Here is a 19,757-nt window from a genome sequence, read left to right on the forward strand (position 1 = left end):
GTTTTTATTTAAAACAAATACCGTAATGGGTTTTGATGTGATGTAATATATCAGGCAGCTTTGTTTGCCTTCGTTCATGTACAAAAAGAGTGACTTTTCGAGTTGTTTTACCGTACAGTGAGTCAAGGAGGAGATGATCCCTTTCTAATCTATATTATGACAAGATATAAGTACACAACCCTCTACCAAAGTAGATGGATGGATGAATGGATACCTTTATTGATCCAGCGGGAGGAAATTAATTAAACAGAATAGTATACATGTTTTATTGCTTGATAATCCCAACCAACACCCATTAATAACTTATTGGGAAATTACTACTAATAGTGTTTTAATAGTGTTTTTTTTAACTTTCATAAGCTGTCTCATTAAGTTAATTAACAGGACAACCCTGACATACTTCACATTTGATATCATGAAAAGAATCATTCCACATTACTCCATCACAGTGGTTCCCAACATTTTCTGGATCAGGGCCCACTTGAAAGTCTCGAAAGCGTTTGAAGCCCACCCATCGAACCACTTAACACGGCAGTGGTCAGTTGGGTGGGCCAGAGCATGGATTAATTTAATGATTAATCAATCGTTTCTGTTCAGGCTTAGATCAAGTGAACTAATGTAGTATACTTAAAGTTCCTATACATCTGTATCACGATGAAAACTTTTTTTTTAAGGTTTTAAAGATAAAAATACGATAGCATTGTTTTTTTACATCCATTGTTTTATATTAATGTTATCAATAACATCGTAATGTTTTGGCAATTATTTGGGGGGTCACTTGCAATATCCTCACACGATCTTGGGATTCATGTGAGAATTAGCATCAAACAGCTTTTTGATATTCCATGTTTACCTCTAAATGGCTTCCAAACATAGTGGAATGAGTTTCTTACAAAGAACTGCATATATCATGAACACAACATTAAATCAACCCAAACTTGGAATCGCATATTGAGGGGCCTCTATAGAGTGCACTGCTAAAAGTGCTTTCACTTCTGCCCATAGGGGGACCCCGAAAAGTTGAACTGTATGTCGTAAAAAAGCTATTTCCCTCCATTGCTCCTTCGGGTCCTGACAACTGCAACACACAACTTACACAGTTCTAGGTAGGTCATCCAGCCTGGCGTAGAAATGCGCTCCGCGGAGCGCCCCTTTCTAGTTGCTACACATATGCCATTTTGATTGAAGAAATACAATGTCAATCAGTGATTGTAATATACATCAAAATATATATTGAAATACATTGAGTGTCATCAGCAGTGGTGAAAATAAAATAGTGCAGTGTAGCCACTATTTACAGTAACAGTGATACAGCATAGTTGTTGATGATTTAGCATGCTGAATGCAGAAGTCAAGATGAAATGAGAAATATCTTTTCAGCCCTTTTAGATAACATCCCCAGTCATATTGTGCACCCATTATGTAAAATTGTACCGCATATATTTGTATTTAAAATTATGTTAAAATGCAAACATAATTTCTTCCTGAAAAACTAAATATCAGGTGTGCATAGGTAAGCTTAGACCAACCAATTTCAATCAAAATCATGGCATCCGCCAATGAATCTCTTCACTGTAATGTTTATGACTTTTCAACATTCAAATCAAATTCCTCCCAACATTACCGTGCTGTATGTCCCGCCTACCTATGCTGTTACACGCAGAAATATGTCACAATACGGACATTAAGATACGCTTGAAATGCCGTTTCATCTTAACTTTAAAGTTAAGAGTGACTTTTACTTATTTGTGCGGTGGTGTCGCGCGTTGTGGGCTTGTAGATCAGTTATTTGTGGTGCGGGACGTGGCACGCAACTAAGTATAAATCAGGCATTTGACTCGGGTAGGCGACATCATTCATTCATCATACTTTCAGTGTACTTCAGAATAGTTTGACTTTTATCATGTCCTCATGTCCGTGACAATGACAATCTGTCTCTAGTCAGACTGGTTCCGCTGGTTGCCAAGGTGCACGTTCCTTCCCCAGTCTCTGCAGTGCTAACGGTTCCAAGTGTGTTGATGAGGTTCTCCAGCCCCCAGAGGTATCCGTCCTCCCGGTTGCCCTCTTGCCAAGCGATACCGTGGTTTAACACTTGGCCTTCTGGCAGTACCGTGGTCTTGCCAAAGTCAATGAGCCAGATTTGTGCACGGCCTGTGTGATCATGTATGAAGAGCAGAGAGCTGCCAATGACCTGGGGAGTGAACCAGGGGAATTAATGAAATTAGAACAATTTCTTTTACGACTCCATTTATCTTTCTAGGCAAGTTTATTTGTATACCACATTTCATACACAAAGACATTTCAAAGTGCTTTACAGAAGGCATAAAAAGGCATTTCAAGAGAAATAAAGAATAGAACAGATTTATAAAATAAAGTTGTTCTCACACTCACTAATAAATGTAATAAATGTGTTAATAGAATTGTGTTGTACTTTTCCTTAAATCCAAACAATGTTTTAATACATCTTGACTTAACTGTGTCAACTTAAACACTATTCATCCCATCCCATCCCAAAACTATAATTGGAAAACATGGTGTTTGTTAGTGTGTGTGCATTTGTGTTTCCACAGCAGACCAACGGCCAAAAAACGTGGCACAAATATAGCTCATGGGTCTGGTCTTTTAACTGGCTACTTTTTACCCTTTCAATTTTCTGTACACTTTGCATAAACGGTCCATTATTGACGCAGATCATGGCCACTAGGGGGCCAGCCCTGATGCATGCGTGTGCCATCTACAGGGAGCTGCAGGGAGCACATGCCCACATTCACATCAACAGGGCTGCAGTGAAAAGTGAGCAGCTTCATCTTCCTCTGGTTTCACATCAGCAAGGATCTGTGCTGGTCACATCATGTGGGTACCGTTCTTAAGGTGATGAAACAATGGCTAATTGCTTGGTATGGAAGATGCTCTACTCACGACTGCAAGCCAAGGCTCTACAGAGGGCGGTTAAAACAGCACAGCACATCACCAGGACTGAGCTGCCAACCTGGGACCTTTATACCCAGATGGTAACAGAGTGAAGATTGTTCTCAATCACCATCAACAAAGGTCAGGGGCAAGAGAATGAAAGAGTTGGCATCTACCTGCGTCATGGCCAGCTCTAGGGGACAGAGAACCAGCTGCATGAATGTTTTTATTGTAGGCGATAACTGAGGAAATAACTGACAACATTGTTTATAAGGAACTGCTGTAGTTGACTGAAAGTGATTAATTCACACACGTCTGTACACCTGTAATTTTAATATCCCATTCTGCATTCATAACAAATTCTGTAATGACTTCTGCTTTCAGGTAGGAAGGGCCAAACGGCTAAAGGGAGCTTTCTTCTAATCTACTGAACTGACAGGCACCAACCTCTGTCACCATTATTCAGTAAAGGCAGCAACATATATTCTATAGTGGTGATTCTCAGCATGGGGTCCCCCAGGGGTCCTTGAGGGGGTCCCAGGGGGTCTCTAGCTAAATTACTGATTAGGAACCAAATAGACCCTTAAGAGTTTGTGTGGTGTGGGTGATGGCTGATTTAAGCAGTCACACCTGGCCTGAGTCCAAACTAATTGGGCTCTGAGCTGGGTGTGACTGCACACCTGTTAAAGTCATCCCACGAGAGCCTCTATCATGACAGCAAATACATCTGCTCTGCCGTGTACCATCTTGCCACTCTCTACAATAAATGCATTTGGAACATCTACCTGTGTCCCTGTGTCCCTGTGTCAAAGGATCCAAGCCAGAAGCCACAGAGGTGGCTGGTGGCATCAACCTGGCTACAGTCTGTAACTCAGTGTAAAAATGTAGGGTGCATTTGTTGCTTACCTCGTGTCTCTTGAAGAACTCAGACATCTGAAGGGCCTTTTGGATCTCAGCCAGTTTACTCAGGTAGGAGTCCTGTGTGACAAAGTAAAGATGTTAAAAATGAACCCTATCCTCCCTTTTCTGGGCATGTCATAATAGGCAAACATTCGACAAAAGTAGGTGAACATTCACTATTTGATGTACCACAAAGTATATAGGGTTTAAAACTCAATAACACCTTTGTAGAGGTTAGTGTAGTTACCTTGCCATGATGTAACTCCAAATATTTGCGCGATATCGATATTGATGCTCAAAATAGTCTCTCTTCACAAACTTACATTGCACAGAGAAACGGCTCTCAAAGTCAGTCTTTTAGTACATAAACAAACACAAACAAAGACCATTCTGCCAATATACAGTATAACATCACAAAACAGAGTTATGCTTTTTTCAATTTTATCTTATGTATTGTTTAAAGAAAATGTTTCATTTGCATTGAAGTTTGGGGAAAAAAACGATCCGGATCTTCTTCTAATACAAATAATAAAATCAACATGAAGTTCACATTTTTCACAAAAAACAAAGAATGGTACTGAATTTTGTGATGCTATATATTGGCAGATTCTGCTTTGTTTGTGTTTGTTTATGTGCTTAAAGAGTGACTGAGACCTGTTTCACTGTGCGATGTATTGTAAGTCAACATTGTGTTGAACTATTTAGGATTTTTTTAATCCATGTAGCAACGGAGCAAGATATCTCTCCAATATTTGGAGTTACATCACGGCAAGATAACTACACAATCGAAAAACCTCTACCAAAGTGTCATTGCACTGGTGGTAAATCAAATATTCACAATACCCTTTACTGTGTAGGCTTTTGTAAGTTAATTAAACAAACAAAACATTAAACACTTAATTATATAATCTCCTAAACCTTTGCCTATCACACCGAGTTATGCAACCATTCGTACCCACCCATGCAGATACAATTGTAATAGAGCTGCATTTTTGGGCACCTCCCATCATTAATCAGAAAATCCAATAGGGGAATATTTACTTGAACTGACTAACGTGCGTCAAAGATCTTTAAATAGTTTGCAGTGCACACACAATTCAAACACTGTAACAGTCATTTGACTTTTTGTAAAAACACAGTCAGATGTTTACATAATGGGAGAAGGATTTAATAATGTTAGCACAGTGCAAGTGTTTGTCTAGCGTCATGTACATGTATGCGGATGTGAGAGCCAAAGGAACAGGAGTGTTTGTAGATGGTGTGCGATATGTTGCACAGTTAAATGAGCTTGTGTATATATTTTCAAACTAGTAGACTGAGGACAGCATATCTGGGATGATATTGATTCCCCCAAGTTGATTTTTAGAACAGCTTCATAAGGATAGGGATAGGCATTATTATAGTAAATGTAAGTAGATATGGGATGGGATGATATGATATGATATGGGTCAAGTCAATTGCAAAACCTGTACTGTGAGTGAGTGAGTGAGAGACCAAGCATGTGAGATGTGTGCTATGGCTTGATGTCTGTCACCTACTATAATGTTTATGTTCCCTCCAACAAAATCCGTGAACACTTTGGCGACGTCCTCCTTCGACCTGGTCTTTTTAAAGTCTGTTCGACAGGTACCATCACACATCTGGGTGGAGAAAGATAAGATTTAATGAATGGGATGCATGCAATAAATGTGCATGCGCACAGTACATTTTAACCCATTAAAGGGTCTACACCATGAATTTTAACTTTTTCTTCATTTTTGTGTGTTTTTGGTCTCCCCCACCTCTCTTCTGTTCCAACAAATACCCGACTTCGAGCATGCAGGCTTTCATAGGCTATCTGTGTTTTTTATGTAAATTGGTCTGAAAACAGTCCGTCAGATTTGTTCCCCCACCCTACGTCACGTCTGGGAACAATTCCTCCCGTTTTTCAGTTCTAACCAAAAAAAAAAAAAAAAAAAAGTTTCATTTTTATTTATTTATTTTACTTTTTCCACACAGAACCAGGACATAACATGCATACAAACTGGCTCAATAGCGCCCCGTGCCAAACAGGACAATGTGGTATTGCAGGTGAAAGTGCTTTATAAGCCAGAGAGAAGTTAGTTGGAATGAGTATATCTGAGGCTTGATTTAGGCTCAAACCTTTTGAAAAACGTTTGAGGGACATAAACAATATGATATCAAATATTATTATTATTTTTTAAATTCATGGTGTAGCTCCTTTAAGACCTGAGGCCGAAATGCAAGAAACAAAAAATAAGGGGATATTTACATTGTTTGGGAAACAGTGCACTAGTGCTCTGTCTCCACATTGTATACCTTGATGCCTTCTATCCTGAAGCCCAGCGTGTGTGTGGAGCTCAGGGTCTCCCTCCACTGCATGTAGCGGGGTTTGGTGACGGCCCTCTGCATGTGCTCCTGGGCAGTGGGAGCCACGCTGTCCACCTCCACCATCTTCTCATACAGGTCCTTCCTCAGCTTGGGCCGCTCACGCGCACGCACAAGCTCCTCCTCCAGGTATGTCCTGAAATGCCCGGGATAAATTCAATCCTTCAGCTGGAGAAGCGTAACTATTTATGTTCAACTTCACTTGACTAAGAGGACATTTCTTTCTCGATTGTCGAGCGTCATAATAGGAGTTTTTTTTTTATTGAATACTTTATTAGTCAGAAATGTAAACGGCACGTGGTACTGTACAGTCACACATTAAGGCTAAAGGATAACACAAAAAGGTATTGGGGACTTGTTTCCATTGTGATCAATTTCAATTTCAATTTTCAATTCATCAACATAGCATTAAAGAAATAACACAATACATGTCATCAACAAATATAAAACACTATATGTAAAAGCAGCGGCAGTGAATGATGCCTCCTTTCTATGGGAATTTGCTTTTACCTCCGCTTGTGGTCTCCTGATAGATGATTTTTCAGGACAGTTTTTAAAGAAACCAGCGATTCACATCTTTTAATGGATGGTGTCAGGGCATTCCACATTTTGGTGGCAGAGTAGTAGAATGAGAATTTCCCCAAGTTTGATCTATATTTGGGTGGTACCAGATCGTTGTCGCTCCCTCTAGTATTGTGGCTGTGGGTGTCACTCACTTTGGAGAAGTAATTACTAGTCATGTATGAGGGCACTGCCCCTTTGACTATTTTAAATACCAATCTACCCTGAGCCATCCCAGACTAGCAAAGTTTGTTAAATTAGGTGGGTCATGGGCTTTAGGCCCAGAAGTATTCTAATCAGTTTGTTTTGGGAGGTCTGAAGCTTAGTTTTAGTGACATTGAGATGTTGAAGAACCAAGAGGTGCAAGCATAGTCGAAATGGCATTGGATGAGGGCTCCAGCAATAGTCTTGAGAGCACTTTTGTTGACAAAAGAGGAAATTCTGCCCCAAAATCTTCTTTCTTTGATTTACTTTCTTGGCCACTTTTGATGCATTTCTTTCACCCGTCAGTTTGTTGTCAGAATACAGCCCAAATAGGTAACCTCTTCTTTGCTTGAGATTACTATATCGTCAGCTCTGAACTTGAGGGTAATGCCTGTACGGATATTGTTCAGGTCTGAGGGCTTCCTCAACTTACATGTTGTCCTCGCCCGAGACCAGGAGTGCTGAGTCGTCAGCGAACAAGAAGAAATTGCAGTTACAGGCTGATTTCATGTCGTTAATGCATAGGAACAGTAACGGCCCTAGTATGCTTCCGTGGGGAACCCCAGTTCACTGGGAGGGACGAGAACATGGTTCCATTGACATCAACCACTTGTTCTCTTCCCTCAAGGTAGGATTTCATCCAGTTAACAGATGTGTTACCAAAACCAATCGCCTTCAGCTTATTCAGTAGATTTGAATGATTGACAGTGTCTAATGCCATTTGGAGGTCCAGCATGACCATGCATTTGCCCGAGTCTACATCACGTTTGATGTAGTCGGTAAAATACAGTAGGCATTTGTCAGTGGAGTGGGATGTTCTGAAGCCAGATTGGAATTCAAACGGCAGTTTTCTTTCTTCGAGGTAAATACTGATCTGATCGTGAATCAATCTCTATGAACTTTGAGATGAACAAAGGATGGAAACAGGGCGGTATTTGCCAGCTTCTAATTTGTTTCCTTTTTTATACAGAGGGATTACTCTCGCCAGCTTGAATTCTTGTGGGACGTGACACTGACTGATGGATACATTTGTAATGTGGGCTACCATGGAAGCAATAGAGACGGCTGCGTCTCTGAGGAATCTGGTGGGGATGTTGTTTTTACAGATTTAAATGAGAACTCGTCTTTTTGAACCCCTACATTTTCATAGTGAGCGTGGATATGTTCTATACCATAGAGCTGAATGCGAGGGAAGTTTGTCAACCAACAGCAATGGTAGTGAAAAAACTGTTAAAACAGTTTACTATCGGTTTGTCAGTAATGAGAGAGCCACTTGAAATAATGCTTAAGTTTGTAGTTTTAGTTTACAGTTTGTTGTTGAAAACAGCAAAAACAGGCAAACGTTTGGAGAAAATAGCAGAAGCTACAAGCTCACAACTTGTGACCATGTAGATTGGCTATTTTCAACAAAGCTTAAGGGTTTAAGGGGTTAAATACTAAAGCATCTCAGTGGTCTGTAAATTGTCATATATAAAGACAGTGGTGGCTGTGTTCTCTCAAATGATGCGTATCATTTAACAAAATAATAAAAATAAATATCATATTGCATTTATAGTTATAGTCATTTTGATTCTTTTTCAATTGATTGATTGAATGAATACTTTATCAACAGTTTCTAAAAAGTACAGAGGTACAGCAATACAATAATGCTAAAAGGATAACACAAAAAGCCCTGAGGGCTTGTTTCTGCTTTTAGTCTGACTTATGCTTTGTTGAGAAAGTGTAGTGTGAAGTGTGTCACTCAGCAAAAAGAACGTATTTGCAACAAAAAAAAAGTGTTGACGCACGGACACTGTGTAAGTGTTGCACGGACACTGTGTAAGTGTTAAGTATTTGTGAAACAGCGGTTAAGTGCATATGTAAATTTCAGTTTCGCTAAGTGAGTGAAACTTCCTCTGTGTTGAAGACGGAAGCTAGAGGAGACTCCAGCACACGTAGTCTGAAAGCCTGAGTGCACGTTAGTGCACGTAACAGTGTGTGACTTTGTGGTTGTTCGTGAGTGTTTGTGTCGAAGGGAAGTCTCCAGGGACACCCTGTGTCATACCCCTGTGTGTGTGTGTGTGTGTGTGTGTGTGTGTGTGTGTGTGTGTGTGTGTGTGTGTGTGTGTGTGTGTGTGTGTGTGTGTGTGTGTGTGTGTGTGTGTGTGTGTGTGTGTGTGTGTGTGTGTGTGTGTGTGTGTGTGTGTGTGTGTGTAATCAATTGTGTTGTTCACATGCAGTGCACACACACATAGGTGCATACATAAGTGCACAAATATAGGCACATGCAGACATGCACAACGCTGAGACATTTCCGTTTGACGCACAAACACTGCGAATACTGTATGTTTGAGAAAGAACGTATAGTACATACTGTACAGTACGTAGACATGAGTAGATCATGCTGTCGTGTGTGTGTGTGAAACGGAAATATATGTCTCAGTATTGTGCAAGTCGGTATTTGTGTGTATGTGCACTCGTAGGTATCTTGGTACCTACGTACGTACGTGTGTGTGTGTGTGTGTGTGTGTGTGTGTGTGTGCGCTCGCGCACGTGAGAACGACACAATGAGTTACCCCGCCTGCTGTGGCAGGAAGCCCAGACGTTCCAGCCTGCAGTAACAACAGGTGCTCACTTTAGCAGAGTACACACACAGCTCTTCAACTCTAGACCTGTCTAGTTCAATAGTGCATTTGCCTCAAGCAGTGAAGCACATTCAATTTAAGATTCCCACAAAATGCATGTCATGTCAAGACGCTAAACATGCTCATTGTCACTGTCAGGCAGAGAAACCTTGTATCTTCATATTTCACATTTTGTTTTGTTTTTTTTCCTTCCATAAATGAATGCCCTATTCTATAATGTGTTGTATGACAGTGTCACGCAAAATTACATCTCCTATCTTCGCTATTTTCTAAAATGTTTGCCTATAATGACATGCCCAAAATAGGTATGCCAGGTTGAAAGTGATTAAGCCTGTCTGAGTTTTTATACTTTACTTTATTTGTTTAATTAGACGGCATATTAATGAACAATACATACATGATGCTGCTTTAGCAGTGTATAAGAGCAGTGTCAGAGCTTGTGACTAAATAACTACATTGGATCTATTGGAACACGGTTTTGGACATAAAAGGTTTCCAGATTTTTTACCAGGATCTAATAGTTACTACAAAAATGCTGATTCATTATTTTAAAAAAAGTTGTTTAAAATGGAAAGCAAAAGATAAAAAGCCTTTACAGAGCACTGAAATTTACAAAGACAGTGAGTCACAGCTTTCCTAATGCTTTGCTTTCATGTAAACAAGTGTCATACACTGAGCACAGTGGCTCCACAATATGAATCCATGTCAGTCATAAATTCTGTTACCTAATGTTGATGTGGTTTAGGAAGGGTTCAAACTTGCCAGAGCATTCTGTCTGGAATTGCCTCTCCCTAAAAATAAATCTCCCCCAATAATACAAATAAATAGCTGTCCATAAATCAGACAAACCATACCACAGCTTTCCAAACTGAGTTTATTAGATTTAGGAATTTATGATTGTTGGATAAAGCCTACCGTAGTGGGGCTGGGCAATTTGACTTAAAATCAATTATTTCTATTATATCTACAAGCTCACAACGCATCGCGATGCAACATGTTGTGAGCTTATAAATCGGCTATTTTCAATATGTTTGTACAACAAAGTGTAATACTGGTTTAAGATGTTAATCAGACTAATCATTTTAGTCGATTAGAAAAAGTGTGTTACAACCCTTTCGTGTCGATTCATCGATGTCTAAGAAAAAGAAAAGAACCCCCCCCCCCCCAAAAAAAAACCTGCTCTCAATTCATTGATTAACCTACACAAGCAATATTAAGTCGGTTAAAGGTTCTAAATGTCGATTTTTATATATTTTCAGTGAATTGCTATTGCTGTAATGTAAGTTCCTCCAGTTAGTGTAATTCTTACCTCACTCCCATCTTACAGTCCATGACATTGGGATGGTCAAAGTTCACCAGTAGGTCAGTCATGTGAATGAACGCCTCTCCGTCTCTTTCCACAACACCAAGGTAGCCTGGTACGAACGGAAGTAGTGCATCACCCCTCAATCTCTCAAAACACTGCTTTTCGTTTTCACAGAACCTTTTTAAAATGTTTCCTTCGTCTGCTGCCTTGAAATTTCCTGGAGGAAAGACAGAGAAATACAGAGAATTTCAAACATGCAGACCTGGAAAAGTACAGTATGAAATTAGATTTGATTCTACCTTAAAAACAATTATGTATGAAATTATTTTGAGACATGTTAGGCAAAGAAATTTTTAAATTGTTGTGGATTTTTTTTAAACAGGAAATGTAAAAAACTAAAATTGGACATTTACTTGCAATCCATAAAATTGGGTTGTATATCAGTGTTGGGGAAACACTGATATACAACACCCAATTCATTGTGTTAACAGGTTCATACCTTTATGGCCGGCTAGTTGGACCCAGTTCAGTCTTCTCCTCGTAGAGGCTACAGAGGGCCAATGGACAATGGTCTTTAGTTTCCACCAGGGTTTGCTCTGCTGATGGTATGAAGGTACAACACAGAGTAGAATAGTCAAATACAAAGTAAAATCATTCAATACATTTTGCTGCTTTAACCACTCTCTAGACTTAGTAAACTGGACCTGTTAGCCAAAAATAGCTGATATACAAGCTCAGCTCATATTTTGGCTAATATTCCCTAACAGAATATGGATGTTTGGGTTCAAGTGGTTAACTGATGAAATTATGTAAACCCTCCAGATGAAGAGCAGATGTAAATGTCTGCTCAGGACAATAATCTGGTTTGATCTCTGTTCTGTCTCACTTAAAGTAATTTAAAAAACCTTAACAGCTCATATAAGCATTTCCAACTGTAATATAAATACATGCCTTGACAATCCATTCTATCAAGGCAGTAATTCAGGTTGTTTCTAAAGAACTTCATATGAACACTCTAAGTACTGACTTTGATGTAGTCGCCAGCCTCAAGCTAATTTTCCAGATCACAGATCAACATCAAGATAAGAAGACACACTCAGACACCCTAGCCTTAGGGAGAATTCTTATTTTTATGTGTAAATGAAATGGTACATTGGCACAGAGCACATGCTCTAATGCTGACGGAATGTGAACCTCACACGGTTCATGATCTTTGCTTGGATCACCATGACCATACAGTAATACTTAGTTTTATGGGTTAAACAGGTTGTGTACACTTGCTGCTGTTGCCACTATGACTCCAAATCATTCAATGAAATTTTCCTTTATTGCTTTTATGATTCCTGTCCCTTTTTCCCTCTCTCCATCTCCCTCTGTCTGTCTCTCTCTCTCTCTCTCTCTCTCTCGCACGCACGCACGCACGCACGCACGCACGCACGCACGCACGCACGCACGCACGCACGCACACACACACACACACACACACACACACACACACACACACACACACACACACACACACACACACACACACACACACACACACACACACACACACTTTCAAAAATGATGTTGACTGATGATGATTGCTTCACACTAAGTGGGAGATGATACTGAATAAGTAAGTAGCCTTGGGAGCTAACGGTTCCCGAGCCATATGGCCCATAGGACAGGAGCCTATCTCCTGTTTCATTAGGATGAGGCAGCTTGATGTACAAGTACACCCGCTGGATATGACGCTAGTATGTCGCAGGGCCTTCCCCCAAGTCAAACCTTTAATGTTGAATGCCAATCAGGGAGGCATATAGGGTACCATTTTTTTTTTTGTCTTTGATATGACGCTGCCGGAGATTGAACCGCAACCTCCCAGTCTCAGGGTGGACACTCTAACCACAAGGCCACTGAGCTGGTGATGATGCTTAATGCATTCCTTTAATTCCCAGCCAAAACACAAACGGACTACATCTCTGCAGAAAACAACTTTCACCTTAAGACCATTATTATTCTTTAATAGAAATTCCATTCACTGGCCTGGACTGCCTAGTGGACTGGGCACCTAGGCTCCATTGCAGCCTGACAGTGTGTCGCGGCCTCGCGGATTCGAGTCCCGATCCCGACGACCTTTGCTGCGTGTCACCTCCCGTCTCTCTCTCCCCATTTCCTGTCTGTATACTGTATACTATCAATAAAGGCTGAAAAAGCCAAAAAAGATATCTTTAAAAACAAACAAATTCAGTGTCTTTGTTAAATAATGAAAAAGGTTAGTTAAGGAGAACTGGTCCGTCCTTGAACACTATTCCTGTTCTGAGAGGTTATGGGGCCTCAGAGAGGCAATGACAAATGCTGGGAGGTCATTTTATTCTGCACATGTTGTGATTGAAACAGGAAGTAAAATGTGGGTCTCTGGTCTTAGTCAGAGAACACTCAGCACAGTGTTTGATATACTGCTTGACTGTTCATGGGCTGAACAAATAACAGAACTCAGCAGAAGCCAGTTCTCTCCGAAATGTCAGGCGATATGCTCCACTTACTGCTATCGTGGTCAGGCCTGCGATGTTTACCCACAATATCTAGGTGTGTAGGTGGTGTTACATTTCCACAAAGGCTGTCGTGTAACCATTAACTCTATTAACTCAGGTAGACAAAAAATGAAATTATTCATGAATATTTTCATTACATTATCGATGAGTATCGGTATTGTGCATATAGTATAATGCATCTCCCTCAGATTATAACTTATCCCACAGATGGGTGTCTTATGTACAGACAAAATGGTATGGAATATCTAAAAAGGTTCTATGTAAGCATAATATCCATGCAGCTTCCTGACACTGGCACGTGTCAGTTATTCATATTTCATAGCCAGGTTATTCTCTCTGTCAGGGCCAAGGTTATTATAGTTTTGCATTTTTCAGCATTTTTGATTTTTGATTTCCTTTTGGTTTTCAATTTAGGGTTTGTTGTTATTAGTTTCTAATTAGTCAGGGGAGAGATTCAACAAGGTCAGAAAAATAGCTAAAATAGCAGATCTACAAGCTCACAACGCGTCACATGCTATTTTTCCTTTTTTTTTTTAACAAAGATAACTTTTCTATATGATTTTCGTTAGTTTTGTAAATACTCAAAACTTTTATTTTTTATTTCAGTTAACGACTATGGGCCAAAAGCTTGCGTATTCTTCATGCAAAATCAATTACAATAGTGCCAACCTCAAATTAAATATTTATGTGCCCAACATTTGTCAAACACAAAACTATGTCAAACGATCTATTGCTTGTATGCATATTATAGACATGATGCAAATTCAACACATTTTGACTTCTTTTCAGTTGACACATTTAGAGCTGAATTATCAGTTCCCTTGGCGTGTTTTCCGTTAATGCAAGTGTAGCCAGTTTCGCCTATTGTGCTTTCATGCCAACTCCAATGTTACACTATTCAATTATAATATTGACCACATCACATGAACGCAGTCTTACAATCTGATGAGGATACAGTATGGATGAAATCTAGCTGTGTCCATTACTCCATTTCCAATTAAGATGTAGGACAGTGGAGGGTTTCGTCCAAAGGACATATTCCCTCAGTAATCAATAAAGCTCTGATAAAGCATTATCTGATATTGGCGGATTCCAGCATCATCTTTTTACCTTGGCAAAGGTGAGTGAGCAATTGTTCAGTAGAAAGGGCTTATGTAATATCCATTCCAAGTTTTATTAGCCTTTGGTCGTGAGGTTAAACTTTGTAAACTAACTTCTTATTCTCATTACACGTGAGAGTAGGCTATTATTTACTTTATATTCCAGCCTGATTGGCTAAGATTGGCATCTAGAGTTTGCAGGAGTGGCTCGTTTTGAACAAAATGCCTCAAATCATGAAAGCAGCATCTGACTGCCGTGAAAGGCAGAGGAAGAAATGCCACCCTTTTCACATTGGCCTATTATAGCGCTACCAGGAGGCATTTCTTTAAAATATATTAGTCGCACACATTTTGTCCAAATACCACGCATATCGGTACACATTATCTCTATTCTCTATAGTCATGAATGAGTCTGAAATCCAAACATTGCTGGCCCACAATAACCTACCTGACGGAGAACTGTGCTCCGAGGAGCACGTTTTCTAGTTTACACACTATTTACGAACAGCAAAGGGAATGAGGCCCAATCCAATTTTTCGTTATTGATATGAACAGACAATGAAGGTTGAAGGCAATTATATGTAAATCGTGTTTGTTTCTTTCTTGGTTGGTATGTTTACTTTGCATTGCACATGATGCCTGTTTTCTCGTACATTACCTTACGTCTTGTCTATTGTGTTAGGGTGTGTTCACACAAGGTGCTGCCTAGAGCAGGAATTTTGATTCACACCAAACACTCAGAATGTTACAGTTTATAAGACAGATAGATAGGTAGGTAGGTAGATAGATAGATAGATAGATAGATAGATAGATAGATAGATAGATTAGATTAGATTAGATTAGATTAGATTATTGTATTGCCTGCTGAAGTGTGAATCACCAGTCAAGTGTTTCAACACAAACACTTGACTTCCTGGAGTGGCTATTAGTGAAATGTCAAAGGTTTGACTCAAATTAGCTATTGACCACACAAGCACGTTATCACGCAATGACATACATGCCTGTGTTTGTGCGTGCATGTGTGTGTGTGTGTGTGTGTGTGTGTGTGTGTGTGTGTGTGTGGGTAAATGGGTGGGGTGAACTTTCCATTAAAGTGGCATTTTCAGAGGTCATACCACCACTGTATTTGTATAGTATTAACACACTGTAATTCCAAAAGACCAAAATAGTGTCATAGGCCATTCACATTGACCCTGAGTTGCCTAGACTCACAATCAGTGAACAGTGAAACCTAGGGGAGGGGGAGGGGGGAGAGAGAGAAAGAGAGACTTCACAGACTTCCAGGCAATGTGTATTGAGTCTGTTTAAAGGAACCTGACAGCTACAGACCTTTTACGGAGAAGGCGAAGAGAAACAGCAAGATCATGAAAACAAACGCACCCAATGAATATCTGCAATTTTGCATGACTTAATTCTGGCTGCAGGGAAGACAAAGAGCAGATAATGTTAACAAGAGGGCAGGGTACCAAGCCAGCTCAATATTTTCTCCTTTGCTCCAAATACATAAAGGTTTGAGCTATTCTATTTGATAGCCAAGAAGAAGGCAATAGACCCCTTAACAGACGACGTCACACTGATAAGAACCAGTATGCGTGCAACCAGTATGCGCACAATGAAACCCATTCTATCACCTGTGCATCCAGTCTCAATGTTGGTAAACAAATAATTGGTCTATTGGAGAACATTCAGATATGCGTAAAACAATATAAACTCAGTAAAGACAAAAGAAAAAAAAGAAAGAAGAAAATACTGAGAACAAGACAGGGAGTGAGGACTGAGGAGGGGGGTAAATTGAGGAGAGGAGAGATAGAATCTGCCAGCTTTTTTTCCACTATTCTGTTCTTTTCCATTCCATTTAATTAGATACAAATTTGTTCTTTGCCTAGACTAGGCAAAGAACAGTTTAAGCGCAACTGAAGCACCTCATTGTGTAATAATGTCTTATATGAATGAAATAGACTTATTTAGAATGAGAGCTTTATCGGGTAAGAAAGTCAAACTGTTTTCTACCCTCAGAATGAAGGGCTAGCCTTCCCTGCCTCATTATGTGTACTGAAGGAGGGGACTGATACTTAAAGGTCAAGGCTTCCAAACTGGAAAGAAAAGAAAAGAAAGATCCAACAATTCTGTTGTATTTTGTCCTGACAGTTATTCTCTCTCCCATGGCTAACAGCAAGGTTGAGGCTGATCATTTTTTGTAATATACTGTACATTTTATACATATATAGAATATATAAAAGTGTATATCAATAGTTTAAACCACTATAGTTTAGCCTGAATTAACAGACCACAAACATCTGTTTTCTTGACTGTCACAGTCAAGAAAACCGTAATCTTAAAAATAATATTTCCTTCTTGGTTGGTTTGCTCGTTTACCATGTTACCAAAAGAAAACTGCATATGATCTACAATAAACAATGGATAGTTAGTGTTTTCTGCTGTATGTCTTGTCCGCCACAGCTCAGACAACTCCCAGGTGACATTAGAATGACGTGAGCGGTTTTGATCTCCCATCAAATATAAGGAGAGTTAATGTGATTTCAGCGTGGACAATCAGATTTTCTCCAGATTAGTCTTTCCTCTGTGGCAGAGCGCTTCAAGCTTGTCTGATCATCAAGAGGAAATGACCTTTAAGAAGTATTCAATCTCACATGATCTCAATAAGACAATAACAATATTACTCTATTCCTGTAGCCTATATCTGTGAAAAGTAGTATTTTTCAGATTGTTCAGACATCTTGCTACAGATCAGATACAAGCAGCTATAGGCTACTGCTGAAACCTCATTTCTCAGTCTACCATACTAAATATAAAGTTTGTTTTCAATAGAGAGTGATCACTCATGATGACTGCAGTCAAGTGCATGGTCTATTTGTATTTTCAATGAAAAATAAACCATAGCAAATAATTGTTTGCGTGGAAGGGGATTATTTATTCTAGAGGGTTTTGATGAATAATATAATAATATAAGTCTGATGTCTCTCTGGACCTCATTTAGCCTTTGGACTGAGGAAGTTATATAATGAGTGAAATTAGTGTTATCTCACTCTGTGTTGTTTTGATAACGTTATGGCTTAAAAGGGTCAGGGAAACCACAATGAATTCCACTGGAATCCTGCAATCATGATACTGTAACTATTGTGATTTAGGCTTAAATATAGCCAATATTTCGTAGGTGTCGTTTTTGTTTCCTTTCTTTTATAGTATTGCTGTTGTTGTTGTACTCACTTCACCACTGACCACCAGATGTTCTAACACGATAATGCCTTTGCTTTTGCTCTCGTTGTCACTGAGCAGGTCATCCTCGGACTGATCCCCTATGGACGACCCCGTGGAGGAGATGGAGGAGTTGGACAGTTTCCTCCGCAGGGGGCCGTCCACCATGTCCTCCAGGTCCTCCTGCTGCATCTCCCGCGAACAGCCGCCTCCCTCCGGGGTAATGGTGACCTGCGGTACCTGACCAGTGGTGTAAAGTAACTAAGTACATTTACTCAAGTACTGTATTTAAGTACAATTTTGAGGTATTTTTTACTTTACTGGAGTATTTCCAGTTTTCAGTACTTTTGCTTCTACTCCACTACATCTCAGAGGCAAATATTGTACTTTTACTCATCTACAATTATTTGAAAACTTTAGTTACTGGTTCAACTTTAGTTGCAAGTAGATTTTGATTATTATTACAAAACATACATTAACCACTTCAACCCTATATACATTATGGCCATTTGAAAATAGACGATCTACGAGCTCACAATGCGTGGCATCGCGATGCATTGTGAGCTTATAGATCTGCAATTTTCAAAAGATTTGTATACATTTTATACATTTGAAGACATGTGAAATGGGACATTCTGCAGAATGAGTATAGGCTACTTTTACTTTTGTACCTCAAGTTAAGTATATTTTTACACCACTTTTGTACTTTTACTCAAGTACATTTTGAATTCCGGACTTTCACTTGTAAACAGAGTATTTGTAGATGGCAGTATTGATACTTTTACTTAAGTTAAAACAAAATGTGAGTATACTTTGTCCACCACTGACTGTACCTGACGCACCTCCATCACGACCGCGGCGGCCGCTGTGCCGCCAACGACGAGCGCTCCCCCGCCGCCGGTTGAGTGTGAGTGCAGCGCGGCGGACGACGACACTTGTCCCGTCTTCTGTGCGAGCTCATCGCAAATGTCGGCGGCGGGCGACTTGATCCGACGAGATCCAAGGAGAAGTTCGTTGATCCCTGCCCTTTCAGAAAGCCCGACCTCCTTGGAGGTTTTTCTCCTGATCTCCTTTGGCATTTGTTTTTTTCGGGACAGGAGGAGCGTTGCGTTACGCACGAGAGACCGTGCGTGTGAGTGAGGAGCCCAGTTCGCTTGATCTGTTCTGTTCAAATCTGTTCATTTCACTCCAAAGTTCAAACACACTGGTGTGTTTTGAACACTGATATGGTGGACGCGCTGCTGCTATGATAGACCTCCATCGTCCTCTCTTGTTCTGTGCGCACTCGGTGGGTTTGGTGGGTTTGGGGAACCCCTCTCCTCTCCTCTGTCTCGTCTTATTGCTTTTGTGTTGACGCGGTTCACCATCGGCGGCATCGCCTAGCCTACTCACACACAAACGCACGCACACAAACGTGCGCAGAGTTGCCAGGTTTTGCGTGAGAAATAAGCAACCGGGTCTAGGAAAACAAGTCCAAAAGAGGATAGGCACAGGCACATGAACACTTTAAACCTAGAAGATGCATTGGCTCTCTGAAAATGGCTGGTCGACAAGCTTGTAGATCGGCTATTTTTAAAAGGATCTTGAGAAAAAAGTGAAACATTTGGAATATTTTAACACATTGAACACCTGGCACAATTTAGGAGGCAAGCCCAAATAAGCAAGTAGGCCTACACTTTAGAAACAAGCCCAAAAAAAACGCAACCTACAACTACCAACATTTACAAGCAACTTTACAGAAGAAAGCCCAAAGTTTCTTATAATAAGCGGACATGGCAACGCTGACACGCGCGCCGCGCACACACATACACAGACAGACACACCTTCCGCATTATATTGGTCTCGCTTCCTGACTAGGAAATCAACTGTAAGCCTGGTGCGGTTTCTTTTTTTAAAAATGTTGTTTTGTTATAAAACACTTCCTCATTCATTCTGCCTGGTCCTTGTGCCATTGATTGACACAAGAAAGAAAGTAAACTTGCTGATTAAGCTTATTATTATGGCGGGG

General features: G+C 40.1%; 1 protein-coding gene across 4 annotated transcripts; it reads right to left on the reverse strand.

Annotated features, from left to right (window-relative positions):
- Positions 1–252: 252 nt before the first annotated feature.
- itpka (inositol-trisphosphate 3-kinase A) lies at positions 253–19,126 on the reverse strand. 4 transcript variants are annotated; one of them, XM_084044992.1, is made up of 8 exons: positions 18,592–19,126; positions 17,762–17,989; positions 11,393–11,492; positions 10,897–11,110; positions 6,130–6,334; positions 5,349–5,450; positions 3,817–3,888; positions 253–2,191 (listed from the first exon to the last, which is right to left on the reverse strand). In XM_084044992.1, exons 1-8 carry the CDS (start codon positions 18,826–18,828, stop codon positions 1,910–1,912), a joined length of 1,440 nt encoding a protein of 479 aa, XP_083901118.1. In that variant the 5' UTR covers positions 18,829–19,126; the 3' UTR covers positions 253–1,909. The 4 variants fall into 4 exon arrangements, with proteins under 4 accessions (XP_083901118.1, XP_083901116.1, XP_083901115.1 ...); XM_084044990.1 differs by having other exon boundaries at positions 11,393–11,489; positions 17,762–18,010; XM_084044989.1 differs by having other exon boundaries at positions 17,762–18,010.
- Between the last annotated feature and the right edge of the window lie 631 nt (positions 19,127–19,757).

The sequence above is a fragment of the Gymnoscopelus microlampas genome (assembly GCF_963454915.1).
Source record: "Gymnoscopelus microlampas genome assembly, chromosome: 20".
NCBI classification, from domain to species: Eukaryota; Metazoa; Chordata; class Actinopteri; order Myctophiformes; family Myctophidae; genus Gymnoscopelus; species Gymnoscopelus microlampas.